Source organism: Periplaneta americana, chromosome 2 (genome assembly GCF_040183065.1).
Source record: "Periplaneta americana isolate PAMFEO1 chromosome 2, P.americana_PAMFEO1_priV1, whole genome shotgun sequence".
NCBI lineage: Eukaryota > Metazoa > Arthropoda > Insecta > Blattodea > Blattidae > Periplaneta > Periplaneta americana.
Window position 1 is genome coordinate 159,640,286 of NC_091118.1, and position 14,497 is coordinate 159,654,782.

The following is a 14,497-nucleotide window of genomic DNA, read 5'->3' on the forward strand; positions in this document are numbered from 1 at the left end:
TTGGGAATGTTCAGGATAACAGACAGGGTTTGGAATTCAACGGGTTACATCAGCTTCTTGTCTATACGGATGACGTAAATGTGTTAGGCGAAAATGCACAAACGATTAGGGAAAACACGAAAATTTTACTTGAAGCAAGTAAAGAGATAGGTTTGAAAGTAAATCCCGAAAAGACTAAGTATGTTATATGAATATGTCTCGTGACCAGAATATTGTACGAAATGGAAACATAAAATTTGGAGATTTATCCTTAGAAGAGGTGGAAAAATTCAAATACCTGGCAGCAACAGCAACAAATATAAATGACACTCAGGAGAAAATTAAACACAGAATAAATATTGGAAATGCCTGTTATTATTCGGTTCAGAAGCTTTTGTCATTAGTCTGCCGTCAAAAAATCTGAAAGTTAGAATTTATAAAACAGATATATTACCGGTTGTTCTGTATGGTTGTGAAAATTGGACTCTCACTTAGAGAGAGGAACAGAGATTAAGGGTATTTGAGAATAAGGTTCTTAAGAAACTATATGGGGCTAAGAGGGATGAAGTTACAGGAGAATGGAGAAAGTTACACAACACAGAACTGCACGCATTGTATTCTTCACCTGACATAATTAGGAACATTACATCCAGACGTTTGAGATGGGCAGGGCATGTAGCACGTATGGGCGAATCCAGAAATGCATATAGAGTGTTAGTTGGGAGACCGGAGGGAATAAGACCTTTAGGGAGGCCGAGACGTAGATGAGAGGATATATTAAAATGGATTTGAGGGAGGTGGGATATGATGATAGAGACTGGATTAATCTTGCTCAGGATAGGGACCAATGGCGGGCTTATGTGAGGGCGGCAATGAACCTGCAGGTTCCTTAAAAGCCATTTGTAAGTAAGTAAGTAAGTAAATGATAAAACCAATTTAACCATATGGAACTTAGTAAGTCATTACGATGTAATAACATTACTTTACACATAAAATAATTTTTTTCTGAGAGGGGAGAAGAAACTGATTGTACAATCGTATTTACACCAAGCGAAAAAATAAATTGAATACCTTTGCGTAACTGAAATGCCATTTGTCTACCTTTTCATGTAGTCATCACCATCATCATAATCTTAGAAAGACTTAGTCATTTTTTGCGCTCGCCCTCAAATTTGTGAAAACTTCTTACACTTTTCTCTTGCATATATAAGTGTTTTCATACTCATACCATCCCAAGCGTTTCTCTTCGTGAGTCAGGCGTATCTTTGAATTTATCCCAGAAGCTGCATCTACTGTACGTTCCAGCAATACGATTATGGTGATTATTGATAGAGTTAATGGTGGAGTACTTACAAGGAAAATGTGTCTACTTCACGAAAACCTGCTCCTGTCATTAAAACTTTCACGATCTTTATGATTTGAACCAGTAGTATTTCGATTAATGGCAACCCTACACTTTGAACTATTACTAGAAATACAAAGTAGTGGAGTTTCCTGTAGTTGTGGTCATCATAGTGCGAAGCTACTACTAATGACAACAGAGCACAAATAGCTTACAAAGCAAGGAGTACACATAATATTATACAGCAGAACATCGATTATCCGAAATAATTGGGGATAATTGTTCGGATAACTGATTTTTCGGATAACCGATCATTTACGAAAACAAATTGTATCGGTATCATAGGAGCAGTATGAAACAAAGGAACATTGATATTAAACATAAAACTGTACATACAGTATCCTATATTATATCACACATCTTACAATATTTTTGCCGCTAAATCTCCCAAACAGCGCTAGCGAAACTTCTATATGGCGCGCGAAAATTTGAATTTGCCGACTGGAATGCTTTCGGTTGATCTATATTCGGATAATACAGGCCTGCAGAACTCGCAAGTAGGGGAAATACGACGTCAGCCTCACTCTACTTCTATTGGGGATGATCGACTTCCGCCGCGAGAATAATGTTGATGCAGCCGAGCGTAACTAGAACGCCATGACCGCACAGGTAGAAAAGGTGGGTGGGGTAAGAAAGGGGAGGAAAGTTCTGCAGGTCTGGGATAATCGACGCTCTACTGTAGTCCTTGATGAAGAGAGGAGGAAAAATCTATTTCTCAGTAGGAAATCGAAGTCATGTCTGCTATGTTATGTAGCCAAAATCGCTAAAACTCAAGTCAAAATAGCGGATTTCAGTTTGTACATACAAATATCAATTTCTATTTCGAAAGAAAATGAGTTTATGAATTCGATTTAAAAATCTTGTTTACTTGTTTGCTTGGAAGCGAATTAGGGTATAACCTGTACTTTTTCAAACGAAGAAGCCGCGTGTCAATTTACTGTTACAAATCTAGATTGTGCTATAAATATTGTAGTATACGCGAACTGCTCCTCTGCAATAAAGGAAACATGAAGTGCTCAATATCTGGAAGTGATAATTTTGAAGTCGGTATAGGTGTATTATGAATATGTTTCTACAATTATTTTAAATCATGAAATAGCCATAATAACCCTACATATTCAGATTCATATATCGAATGACTGAAATAGGATTTATCTTACAAGTGCTGATGCAAAAACGAGAAGTAATTTTAAAATACCAAGAACAATATTGCAGGCGAACAGAGCATCACGTTTCAGACACTTCACCCTTATAGGGTATGAGAACATTTTACCGTGGCTTACATCTGGCTTATTGGGATTCACCGAGAAAGACGAGAAAAAGAGACTAAAAAGAAGAAAATGAAGCACCAGATGTAGGGCAATAAAAACGGAGAGGACGAAAGGGTAGTGAAGGGGGAGACAGAGAAAAAATAGAATATAAGAGGAGTGAGTAGCAGCAGTTTAACTAGAAAGAGAAAGGAGAAGAAAGGAAAAGAAAAAGAAAGAGGTGAATGAGAGTTGACAAAAGAGAAGCTGAGGATAGAAGAAAACGTTACGAGAAAACGGAGAATAAAAGAAGAACGGGAAGAGAAATAAAAAAGGAAAGAAAAACTTTTGAAGCAGAGAGGAAAGAAGAAAACGGAGAAGGATGCTAGGAGAAAAATTAGAAGAGGAGGATTTGGAAGATTATAAGAGAAAGTATGGAGAAATGGGACGAAAAGAAACGATGAACGAGAAGGAAATCAAAAGGCAAGAAATAACGGATGATGAAGAGGAAAAGAAGAAAGCGGAGAAGAAATGAACTGGAAACATTAGACGAGGAGAATTGTTTGGACGGAGACTGAAAACAAATAAAAGGGAGATAGATAGGCGAAAATAAAAGACGAATGAGAAGAAGAAACGAATGGAGGAGAAAGGGAAGAAAATGGAGGAAAAGAGACGTAGAACAAGAGTCAGTAAAGGAGGAGAAAGGTTCGAAATAAATAGAAGAGAATGTAAGGAGAAGAAATAGAAGGAAAAGCGAATCAGAAGGATAATGAGACTGGAAAGAAGGAATGGATGAAGAAGAATAGGAAAAGAAGAAATCGGAGAAGAATTCGAGGAAAAAATAGAAGAAGAGGGGAGGAATTCGGAAAAACATAGGAAACAAAAAGGGGAAAAGACGAGAAGAAAGGAAGAAAACGGAGAAGAAATAAGAACAGGGTTCGAAATAAATAGACGAGAAAGTAGAGAGTAGGAATATGAGGAAGGATGATGAGAATGGAGAGAAGAAACGGATGAAGAGAAAAAGAAGAAAGCGGAGAAGAATATGTGGAAAATAATAAATAAAATAGAAGAAGGGTTCGAAATAAAAAGACGAGAAAGTAGAGAGAAGGAATAGGAGGAAGGATGACGAGAATGGTCAGAAGAAACGGATGAAGAAGAGAAAAAGAAGAAAGCGGAGAATAACTGGAGGAGAAAAAATATAAAAGACAGAAGAGACTTCAGAGGAGACAGGAAAAAATAAAGTGGTGTAAGGCGAGAAGGCAGGATGAGCGAGGTGAAGAAAAGAATGGAAGGAAAAAGAATAAAGCGTAGAAGACGAGGAGAAAACAATGAGTATAAAGCGAAGAGAGTTCAAAAGAAATAGAAGTGGATGTGGGAAGAATAAATAGAAAGAAAGTCGTATGACAAAGATAACGAGAGTGGTAAAAAAACGGATTAAGAAGAGGAAAAGAAGAAAGGGAGAAGAATTGGAGAAAAAGAAATTGGAGGAGGAGGAGGAGGAGGAAGGTGAGTTCGGAAGGAGACAGGAAAAAATAAAGGGAGAAAGGAATAGAAGAAAAGACGGACATGGAGAAGAAACGCATGAAAAAATAAAAGCGGAAAAGAGGTAGAGGATAGGAATGAGTAAAGAAGGGAGAGTGTTAGAAACAAATGTAAGAGAAAGTAGGGAGAAGAAATAGAAGGGAAGAAAAATGAGAATAATAATAATAATAATAATAATAATTATTATTATTATTATTATTATTATTACTATTATTGTTTTGTTATCAATAATAATAATAATAATAATAATAATAATAATAATAATAATAATAAAAGTAAATAAAATCGGATTGAGAAGAAAAGAAGAAAATGGAGGAGAACTGGAGAAGAAATGTTAAAAGAAGAAGAGGAAAATGCTAATGGTGATAGGAAACAAAAGGAAGGGGAAAGCGAGAAGAAACAAAGGGCAAGGAGAAAACGGATGTAGGGGAAAAAGAAGAAAGCGGAGAAGAGGTGAAAAAGAATGAGTAGGAGAGAAGTATTTGTAAGAAATAGAAGAAGAAATAGGAGAAATAGAAGCTAAGATGAATGCGAAAAAAGAATGAGGAGGAGGAGAAAAAGAAAGCAGGAAAAGGAGAACATAGCAAAGAAGAAGAGGAAGAGGAAAAGAAGTGAAGATGTGAAGAGAGGATGAAGGGGAGACTGTAGAAGGAAAGAGAGGGGCGATGAAGAGGAATAGGAAAAAAGAAAAGAACGAGAAATGAAAAGAGAAGCTGGGGGAATTTTGATAAGGAGGGAAGTAAAGAAGAAGTGCAGAGAGATAGAAGACGAGAAAAATGAAAAAGGTAACAGAGGAGGAGAAAGAGGCACAGATCATCAGGAAAGATCTGAGAGAAAGGAAGCGAAGGAGAAAAATAGGAGAAGGAATGATTTGAAAATAATGCAAATGAAAATGAGGGGAATAAGCAGGGAGAGAAGAAGTAAAATAATTCGAAGAAAATACATAAGAATAACAATAAAGTAGGAAGAGGAGAAACAGAAGTGTTGATAATGAAAGGAACATGGAAGAGGCAAAAGAAAGAGATGGTAATTGCGACTACAGGCCTACTGTGCACCATTAAAAGTGAAATCCACAGAAAAGGTATTGTTACTAGCGTTCCATGTTTAATTGCAATAAATCCCACGATAAATATGGTGATGAAAGATGCAGTGGATTGACATACACATGAAACGAACAATATACTTTCACTTCGTGCAAAGGACGCATAAAAAGCGGCTGTCCAGCTCACAACAAAGTGACGCTTCTAGCATAAGTCCTGCAGAACACTTTACAACAACACGACAAACACAAGAAGAGGGATTTGTAATATCTGTGTGGGCTACGTTACGGCAGTGAACCTTTAAAATAATTTATCGCCGAAACTACCCAAAGTATGAGCTACTGCACAGAATGGTACAATCTTCAAATGTTTGGAGTAGTTTGCAGGTTGGTCATTTAAAAGATAGTTTAACATAAGGGATAAAAGTTCGATTTGCGACGAGTCTTATGACATTTAAAGTTCATTCTCAGATAAAAATTATATTCAAATGTTGTAAGGTGAAGACTATCCATACCACTAGATACACAGGGTGGAACATAAGGTAGTACATTAATTGTAGAATGTGATTCCTTAAAATACAACGAACAAAAAGTCTAATACCATTTTGCTCGTTTTTGCGAGGTTTCTGAAGAAATAATACTTTTATGCCGACATTTCGATCGAGAATTTTAGGAATACTGTTTAAAATACGGTTTAATTTCTTGTATAACAACGAAGAGAACGTTTGTTATGTTCATGTTGCAGCAGTATTTTAATTAGAAAATTCACAGATAACGAATTATTCGACTGAAGAAACAGTGGAAACCTTGATTGTCGAGTCACGTACAGAAGGTCTAAAAATTTGGCACCGCTGTCGAGACGGCAGACGGTTTGACTAGTACTCGCAACTGATCAGATGTGATGTTTAGCTTACATTGCATTAGTGTGCAGTTGGACTTACAGCGTGCAAAGAAACAAAAACAAGAAACAGGGATAAGATCTTATGAAATTACATTCATTTATATGCAATAAATTAACTGAAAATAATGAAAGTAATAATAATAATAATAATAATAATAATAATAATAATAATAATAATAATAATAATAATAACAATAATAATAGGCCTAATAATAATAATTATTATTTTTATTATTATAAAGATGTACAATTTGCTCTCTGTTTAATAATAATAATAATAATAATAATAATAATAATAATAATAATAATAATTGTAATAATAAAGATGTACAATTTGCTCTCTGTTTAACACAAAGACAAACGTAAATTTTATTCTGTGGAAGTCATCCCTATGCCCATAACAGAAACTGAACTTACTTGTTTACGTCCTACTTATACTTACAAATGGCTTTTGGAGAACTCGGAGGTTCATTGCCGCCCTCAAACCCGCCATCGGTCTCTATCCCGAGCAAGATTAATCCAGTCCCTAGCATCATATCCCAACTCCCTCAAATTCGATTTAATATTATCCTCCCATCTATGTCTCGGTCTCCCCAGAGGTCTTTTTCCCCCTCAGGTCTTCCAACTAATACTCTACATGCATTTCTGGATTCACGTGCTATATGCCCTGCCCATCTCAATTTTCTAGATTTCATTTTCCTACTGTAATTATGTCAGGTGAAGAATACAATGCGTGCAGTTCTGCGTTGTGTAATTTTCTCCATTCTCCCGTAACTTCATCCCTCTTAGCCCCAAATATTTTCCTAAGCACCCTATTCTCAAACACCTTAACTTCTGTTCCTCTCTCAAAGTGAGAATCCAAGTTTCACAACCATGCAGAGCAACCGGTAATATAACTGGTTTATAAATTCTATCTTTGAGTTTGAAACTGATCTTAGGGACATGAAATTTCAACTTTATTGTAACGAAATAAAAAATCTGTTATATAGATGTCCGGAAAGTTGTAAAAGTTTACTATTGGCATAATGTTGAACAATGTACGTAACTTTGAAAAAGGAAAGTAAAAGTAATACAAAACAATAATGCTAATGAAGTAGGTTACATTCCCCTCCTGCATGAACATATTAAGTAGAATATGTCTATCTGAAGTCAACCCCAATGGATTGAAAGTAATACCACAATCTAGTATATACAGTCAAGAAGCTTGAGTTGTGAGGGTGATAGGAACAATAGACTATGCCAGTACTATTTCGCATTGTCTGTAATGAGGCGATATTAGCGATCCTACTGGTTAGCAACTATCTATGGATGCATATTTAGCCTACTACGTATTAAGCTTTGTGACTATATACTAGACTGTGGAAATACAACTCCAAGAAACAAATTACATAACGTTTTGTTTCTGCATACTTTATTAATTTTGTTTTTCTGTATAATTGCAGTAGCCTATAATATTACACAAGATTTTCACAATTTGAACAAATATAATTTTTCATTTGTGCAAAAAAACTTCTGTGATTTTTCACTCTGTGTTCAACTCATAAAATGTCCACAATAATGAGATATGACATTTCTCTCATATTCAAAAATCCAAATAAAGAAACTTTAAGATGAACATGCAATAATAATAATAATAATAATAATAATAATAATAATAATAATAATAATAATAATAATAATAATAATAATAATAATAATAATAAAGTAAAGTCAATTCCATCCCTTGGCAGAGCGACCAGATATGAAAATATCTTTGGTGGGCAAAATTAAAAAAAGAGGACAATGAGTAATTCCACAGTATTCTTATGTAACGACACTGTTTTGTGCCTATTATTTCTCCCATAGGCCTATTGTTGATCTAATAATACTGTATAATATATTAATTCTCAATGTAAACGAAAACAATAACATTAAATATTCTTCTGATTAGGCCTATGAGCATTACAAGTGTTAAATTTACTTAAGGTACAAAGTTACCAACGGAAATAAAAAAAGTTATTTTTTTGGAGTTGCTGTGTCAACTCATATATATATATATATATATATATATATATATATATATATATATATACTTTTTCCGAAAATAACAAGAAATAACACGTGTTATGAAGAATTAAATCTTCAATAGTCATAGATATAAAAATTCCAGATATTTTGTTATATTTTTAAATGCTTGGAGGACAGGAGGGCAAAGCTTAAAAAGGAGGGCATGTCCACCAAAAGCCGGACGCCTGGTCACCCTGCCCCTGATAGTATAGGTTATGTATTACAATAACTTCATAGCATTTTGTATCACAAAAGAAAGTAAGAGTTGCAAAAGTAAGGAAATCATGAAAAGAGGAATCAAAGATATCAAGATCAATTTAAAATTAATTTGGAAACTTATCAGACAAAGGATCTAACCTTTTAAGTTGGCGGTGATAATGAAAAATTATTGGTGGCGAGTTAATAGATTGAGCTCGTGTTCTTTCAGTTAATAATTACTTGAGATCCACCTTCCTGTATCGCATTTTTACTGGCTTCTTTAAGGGGTCACTCCACTGAAAATGACTAATTTTTCTTAATTATTTTTTTCAATCAAATTTTGAGAGCATATTTATTATGTAAAGGTCTAACAAAATCCTAATTTTGAACTCACAAATATTTTTGACTTTTGTTTTTTATTTCTTTTCTAACTTATTTTTTACAAATATTTTAAAACCTAAGTTTTTAGTAGATCTTAATTTTTAAGCCTTTTTTTTTTGTTTGGTTACGTTCACAAGACATAGGAAAATATTTTTATGCATTCATTTTATCAAATATCTCATTTATTCACTTTCAATTTTTTTAAATTTTGTAGATGTTATATTTTCTATAATTCAAGAAAAAAATGTTAATAAAATAAACCAGCAGATTTCTTACACAATGAATGCATATAAACATGCAGCTACCTCATAAATACTTGCAGTAAAATTTTCATCTACACTGATTAATATTTAGCATAAAAAAGTTGGTGTTGAAAAATAAACTTACGGAAAAATTAATTTTAAAGTAAAATGAATATTTGGGTAAATTGAAAAATATTCTTCTCCGCTACATCCATTTAGTAACTTCATGGAGCCAACTTTAGAACAAAAAGTTACTAGATTTGTAATCGGAGGCCCACACCTGTGGAGTAACGGTCAGCGCGTCTGGCCGCGAAACCAGGTGGCCCGGGTTCGAATCCCGGTCGGGGCAAGTTACTTGGGGTTTTCCCTCAATCCAATACGAGCAAATGCTGGGTAGCTTGATTTGATTTAGTAGGTTATTTTACGACGCTTTACCAACATCTTAGGTTATTTTAGCGTCTGAATGATATGAAGGTGATAATGCCGGTGAAATGAATCCGGAGTCCAACACCGAAAGTTACCCAGCATTTGGTCATATTGGATTGAGGAAAAACCCCGGGAAAAACCTCAACCAGGTAACTTGCCCCGACCAGGAATCGAACCCGGGCCACCTGGTTTCGCGGCCAGACGCGCTAACCGTTACTCCACAGGTGTGGACTGCTGGGTAGCTTTCGGTGCTAGACCCCGCTTAAACATGTTTGTAATCAGAATTGAACTAAATCCATTTGGGGTATGAAAATAGCCTATACATTCTAAAGAAGTGAAATAATCAATATATATATATATATATATATATATATATATATATATATATATATATATATAATTTTAATGATTTTCAATGGAGTCTCCCTTAAACAAGCAAATAGACAGTCTTAAGTTTAAAAGATGTTGATCATTATGTTTCGGGAGCTAGGTTCATCAATGTTCAAGTCTCCCATTCTCACTTCAAATGGATACAAGCACTCTATTTTGAGTAACTAAAGTCGTCCAAGCTTGTGTGGCTGGAATCTCGTCCTCATACAGCGATAATACTATACAATCACGGGTATTGAGTTTCATTTGATGCAAAATATTTCCTCAGTTTATGCAATTTTTGAGATCACTAATTTAAGCTTCATTTTAATCGAAAATATAGGTCTTTAGTTCAGGTATTTAATAGATGATCATGACGCTTATGACAGATTTTCATGTTATTTATTTATTCTTGACACTGGAAACAGTTGAACTCGGTCTGAAAGAGGATGGAAGTGATCCTCGGGAAAAATTGAAGTTTGTGTGTTTCTCAACTTTGATTATATTGAGCCGTCCTTTTCCTTACTTTACTTTAGTGCGGTTCCCTGGTCTAAGGTGTAGAATAGAACAGTGATTCTCAACCGGAAGACCACGGTCTTGGGGGGGGGGACAAAGAGCAGTTAAGGGATGAAATGAGTGGAATTTTTTTCTATAGACTTAATTTTTTCTGTACAGCAATCTGTTGTTATTAATATTAATGTCCTCAAACTTCATTAATATGAATTTAATAGGTCTTGAGTTATTACATATAATTTTTTATTTTTTTATTTTTTAAAAATGTATCTACTCCCACAAAATATAAGTTACAGATCTGAAAAAATTTATTCACCATCTTTGACAAACATAAAATTTAACAGCAGAACCATAATTTGAATTTTGAATGTATAAGTGACTTGAAACTCAATTAAAGAAAGAAAAATCAACTTATTCAGTGTAAGGATAATGGTTTTTTTTTTATTCGAAAAAGGATCGTAGTTTTGTTAACCATAGCTTTAGAACTATTTCAAGTTCTTTTTTTAAGTTGGTTATTTAACGATGCTGGATCAACTACTAGGTGATTTAGCGTCGATGAGATTGGTGATAGCGAGATGGTATTTGGCGAGATGATGCCGAGGATTCGCCATAGATTACCTGGCATTCACCTTACAGTTGGGGAAAACCTCGGAAAAATCCAACCAGGTAATCAGCCCAAGCGGGGATCGAACCCGCGCCCGAGCGCAACTTCAGACAGGCAGGCAAGCGCCTTAACCGACTGAGCCACGCCGGTGGCTTTCAAATTCTTAGCATGAAACTTTTTGTAATCTTATACTATTTCAATGTGAGTAAATACAGCCAAAATAAAAGTATGGAAAAATAACTAAAATTTCGACCTTCTATCACGATGTCCACACCTGTTGAGTAACGGTCAGCACGTCTGGCCGCGAAACCAGGTGGCCCGGGTTCGAATCCCGGTCGGGGCAAGTTACCTGGTTGAGGTTTTTCCGGTGTTTTCCCTCAACCCAATACGAGCAAATGCTGGGTAACTTCCGGTGCTGGACTCCGGACTCATTTCACCGGCATTATCACCTTCATATCATTCAGACGCTAAATAACCTAGATGTTGATAAAGCGTCGTAAAATAACCCAAAAAAAATAAATAAAAAATCTATCGCGATAACCTATTTGTAATAAATTGTGAAATATAACGACAGCTGTAACTCTGAGGACGATCACATTGACAAAACTGGCCAATATATAAATGAAAACCAATGACTATTTTTTTCTCAAACAAAAAATGAAAAAGGGGGGGGGGGTTCTCTCGAAAAATGATAAAAGTTTTATCCATCTCACTCTTAATGAGGAGTCACGAACAATATAATAATTTATTTATTTACTTATATTTAATGTGCTGTACAACAGCCAGTGGCCAATTACAGTTCAGCACAAAGAATATAACAAAACATAAGCAATTACATAAATGACAATAAAAGTACAATACAATAATTAAAATACTATGGAATAATAATAATAATAATAATAATAATAATAATAATAATAATAATAATAATATTGTAAGTTTTAAATTTGATATAAAAATGTTTACTTATTTGCATTATTAACAATTTAAAATATTACATTAGGCCTATAAGTTACTGCGACTTACATTCATTAATAATATTTTATGACCTAATCATAATCCATTTATATGTTTTAAAAATAAATCAAATTTCACACTATTATGTTCTGCAATTCTACATCTACACTTAAGGTCAGAAGCGGACTAAAGTAATGTGAAGAAAAGTGGGGCCTCATCCAAAAGGCTGAGAAACAATGGAGTAGAACGTAGAACAAAGTAGAAATTCTGTATCAATTTAATAATAATAATAATAATAATAATAATAATAATAATTATTATTATTATTATTATTATTATTATTATTATTATTATTTTGTTCGCGGCTCCCCATAACTACTCTACAGATCCCAGGGAGCCGTGGCCTCATGTTTAAGAATCACTGAGCTTTAAACTATTATTACTATTTAGCAATGTTAATAGAGCGCTAGCTTACGACAGAGGTTCAGAGTCCAAACCCCTATGTTGATGGAATTGTATTTGTGGTGGACAAAGCCGAGGACGTGAGATTTTGTCTAGGGTTCTCCCGTTTTTCCCTTTTTCATTTCATCAACACTACCCCAAAATTCCTCTTTCATTATCATCTTCATTCCGAAAAGCAGGGCACCTACTTGTGTTTGATTGACGTCGTACCGGCCGTCCGTCTTCGTAGATGTTTCCCGTGACTTGTCCAAAAGTTGGTAGTTGGTAGTGATGGTGGGTCCTGATCCACAGAGGAGCGGGAGCACACAATCTCCAGGGCGGGGAGCTAGACGACTCAGGTTGATCTATGAGGTACGAGAGACCATCGCCAAAAATATGATATTAGGACTTGTTGGCTAGAGAGGAATGCGTGGTGCGGCGAATGGTGGAGCCGGCTTTGCCGTGCGGCACAATCGCCACGCAAGTCATTCCATAATGAATGCACAAAAAGCCTACTTGTGCTGCAGTGTTCAGAGACAATCCCGTCCTTCCCAGTCATTACCAATGCCAAATAGGCTCTACTATTTAATGTACTAATATATGAATAGAATTTACAGTGTTATTAACACCTTCTGATTCCCAATAACTGAAAAATTCTCATTATCCACTGATGATATTGTAGATTCATTTCTTATATTGCCTCATTTATTCATTTCTTAAATTATTTCTGACGTGTAACGCCTATATTCGACCTACTGTACACTAATAAGAAATTAAAGAATGTATGAAGAAAATTCAACTTCGGTTGCCATGAAAATGCTTACGTCACATTCGACAAACTGATCAAGTGTACAAGTCCATTCCTATTTATACCAGGGGAGTTCGTATTGTACAAGATGGAAGTGAAATAGCCTTGCATATTTCCAGAGCGAATGGCTCATGTTATATATATATATATATATGTATATATAACAAAAATCTATAATATCATATTCATGGGAAGTTAATAGTTTTTCAGAAAAAAAAATTCTTTTTTGCTAAATGTTTAACAATCTCTTATTGGATAACACAGTAGGATCTTGATTTTTATCCATGTATTTTTTAAGTGGGTTATTTTACGACGCTATATCAACATCTCAGGTTATTTAGTGTCTAAGTGAAGTGAAGGTGATAATGCCGGTAAAATGAGTTACTGAAAGTGACCCAGCATTTGCTTATAATGGGTTGAGGGAAAACCCCGGGAAAACCTCAACCAGTAACTTGCCACGACCGGGATTCGAACCCGGGCTACCTGGTTTCGCGGCCAGACGCGCTAGCCGTTACTCCACAGGTGTGAGCTTTGTCCATATCGATAGGAAATCTAATAAGGAATAATTTATTCCTCTGACGTGTTTCGATAGCGTGAACGGTTTTTGTGTAAATTTAATTTTAAAAACTTCTAAATTCAAGCCATTGCACAAAGCGAGCGAGTGGCAACGTCTGGGCAGAATACAGCTTACGTAGAGAGACTCACCGAGTTCGTTGACCTCTTATATCTGTATCAAGAGTAGAGTGTATTACCGACGATGTTGCCGGACTGCTGATACTTCAAACTTAATTTTTTAATTAACAGTGCATTTAATCACAAAATGTAATATAGGTTTTCTATTCATTTAAGTGTACCCTATCATCCCTTTCAAGCTACAAGATTATTTCACTTCTACCTGTATACATAACCTACTTTTAGAAGGTCATTATAACGCATGGTAGGGTTGCAATGTATTTTAAAAAGTAATGTTATTCAGTTGTGCTTTGACATGAATGCGAAAGAGTGCTCAATACATGCGTACCTAACTATAAAAGTTAATACAAGTTTCATATTACTCATATAGCCCTACAGATGGATAAATAACAACACTGATATTTACGAGATATTCTCATGTGCTTATATACAGTAAGTTATATCAGTTAATTATTAGTAACTATCTGTAGCTCAAAAACAGTTCTTTGCTTGTCCTTTTAATTAGTACATTCTACTTTAATGCATATTATTATTATTGTTATTATTATTATTATTATTATTATTATTATTATTGTTGTTATTATTATTATTATTATTATTATTGTTGTTATTATTATTATTGTTACTATTATTATTATTATTATTATTATTATTATTATTATTATTATTATTATTATTATTATTAGAGGATTGAGTGTTATTTAGTAAA

General features: G+C 34.5%; 1 protein-coding gene across 5 annotated transcripts in view; it reads right to left on the reverse strand.

Annotated features, from left to right (window-relative positions):
• LOC138694719 (homeobox protein Hox-D9-like) overlaps positions 1-14,497 on the reverse strand; it is a 738,702-nt gene that overhangs the window by 94,333 nt on the left and 629,872 nt on the right. For 3 of the 5 annotated variants that reach the window (XM_069818709.1, XM_069818708.1, XM_069818707.1), the window contains exon 8: positions 12,497-12,652. The exons of the other annotated variants lie outside the window; for them this stretch is intronic. In XM_069818709.1, coding sequence (XP_069674810.1) covers positions 12,497-12,652 — 156 coding nt within the window. The remainder of the gene's footprint in view (positions 1-12,496; positions 12,653-14,497) is intronic. 5 annotated transcript variants of the gene reach the window in all.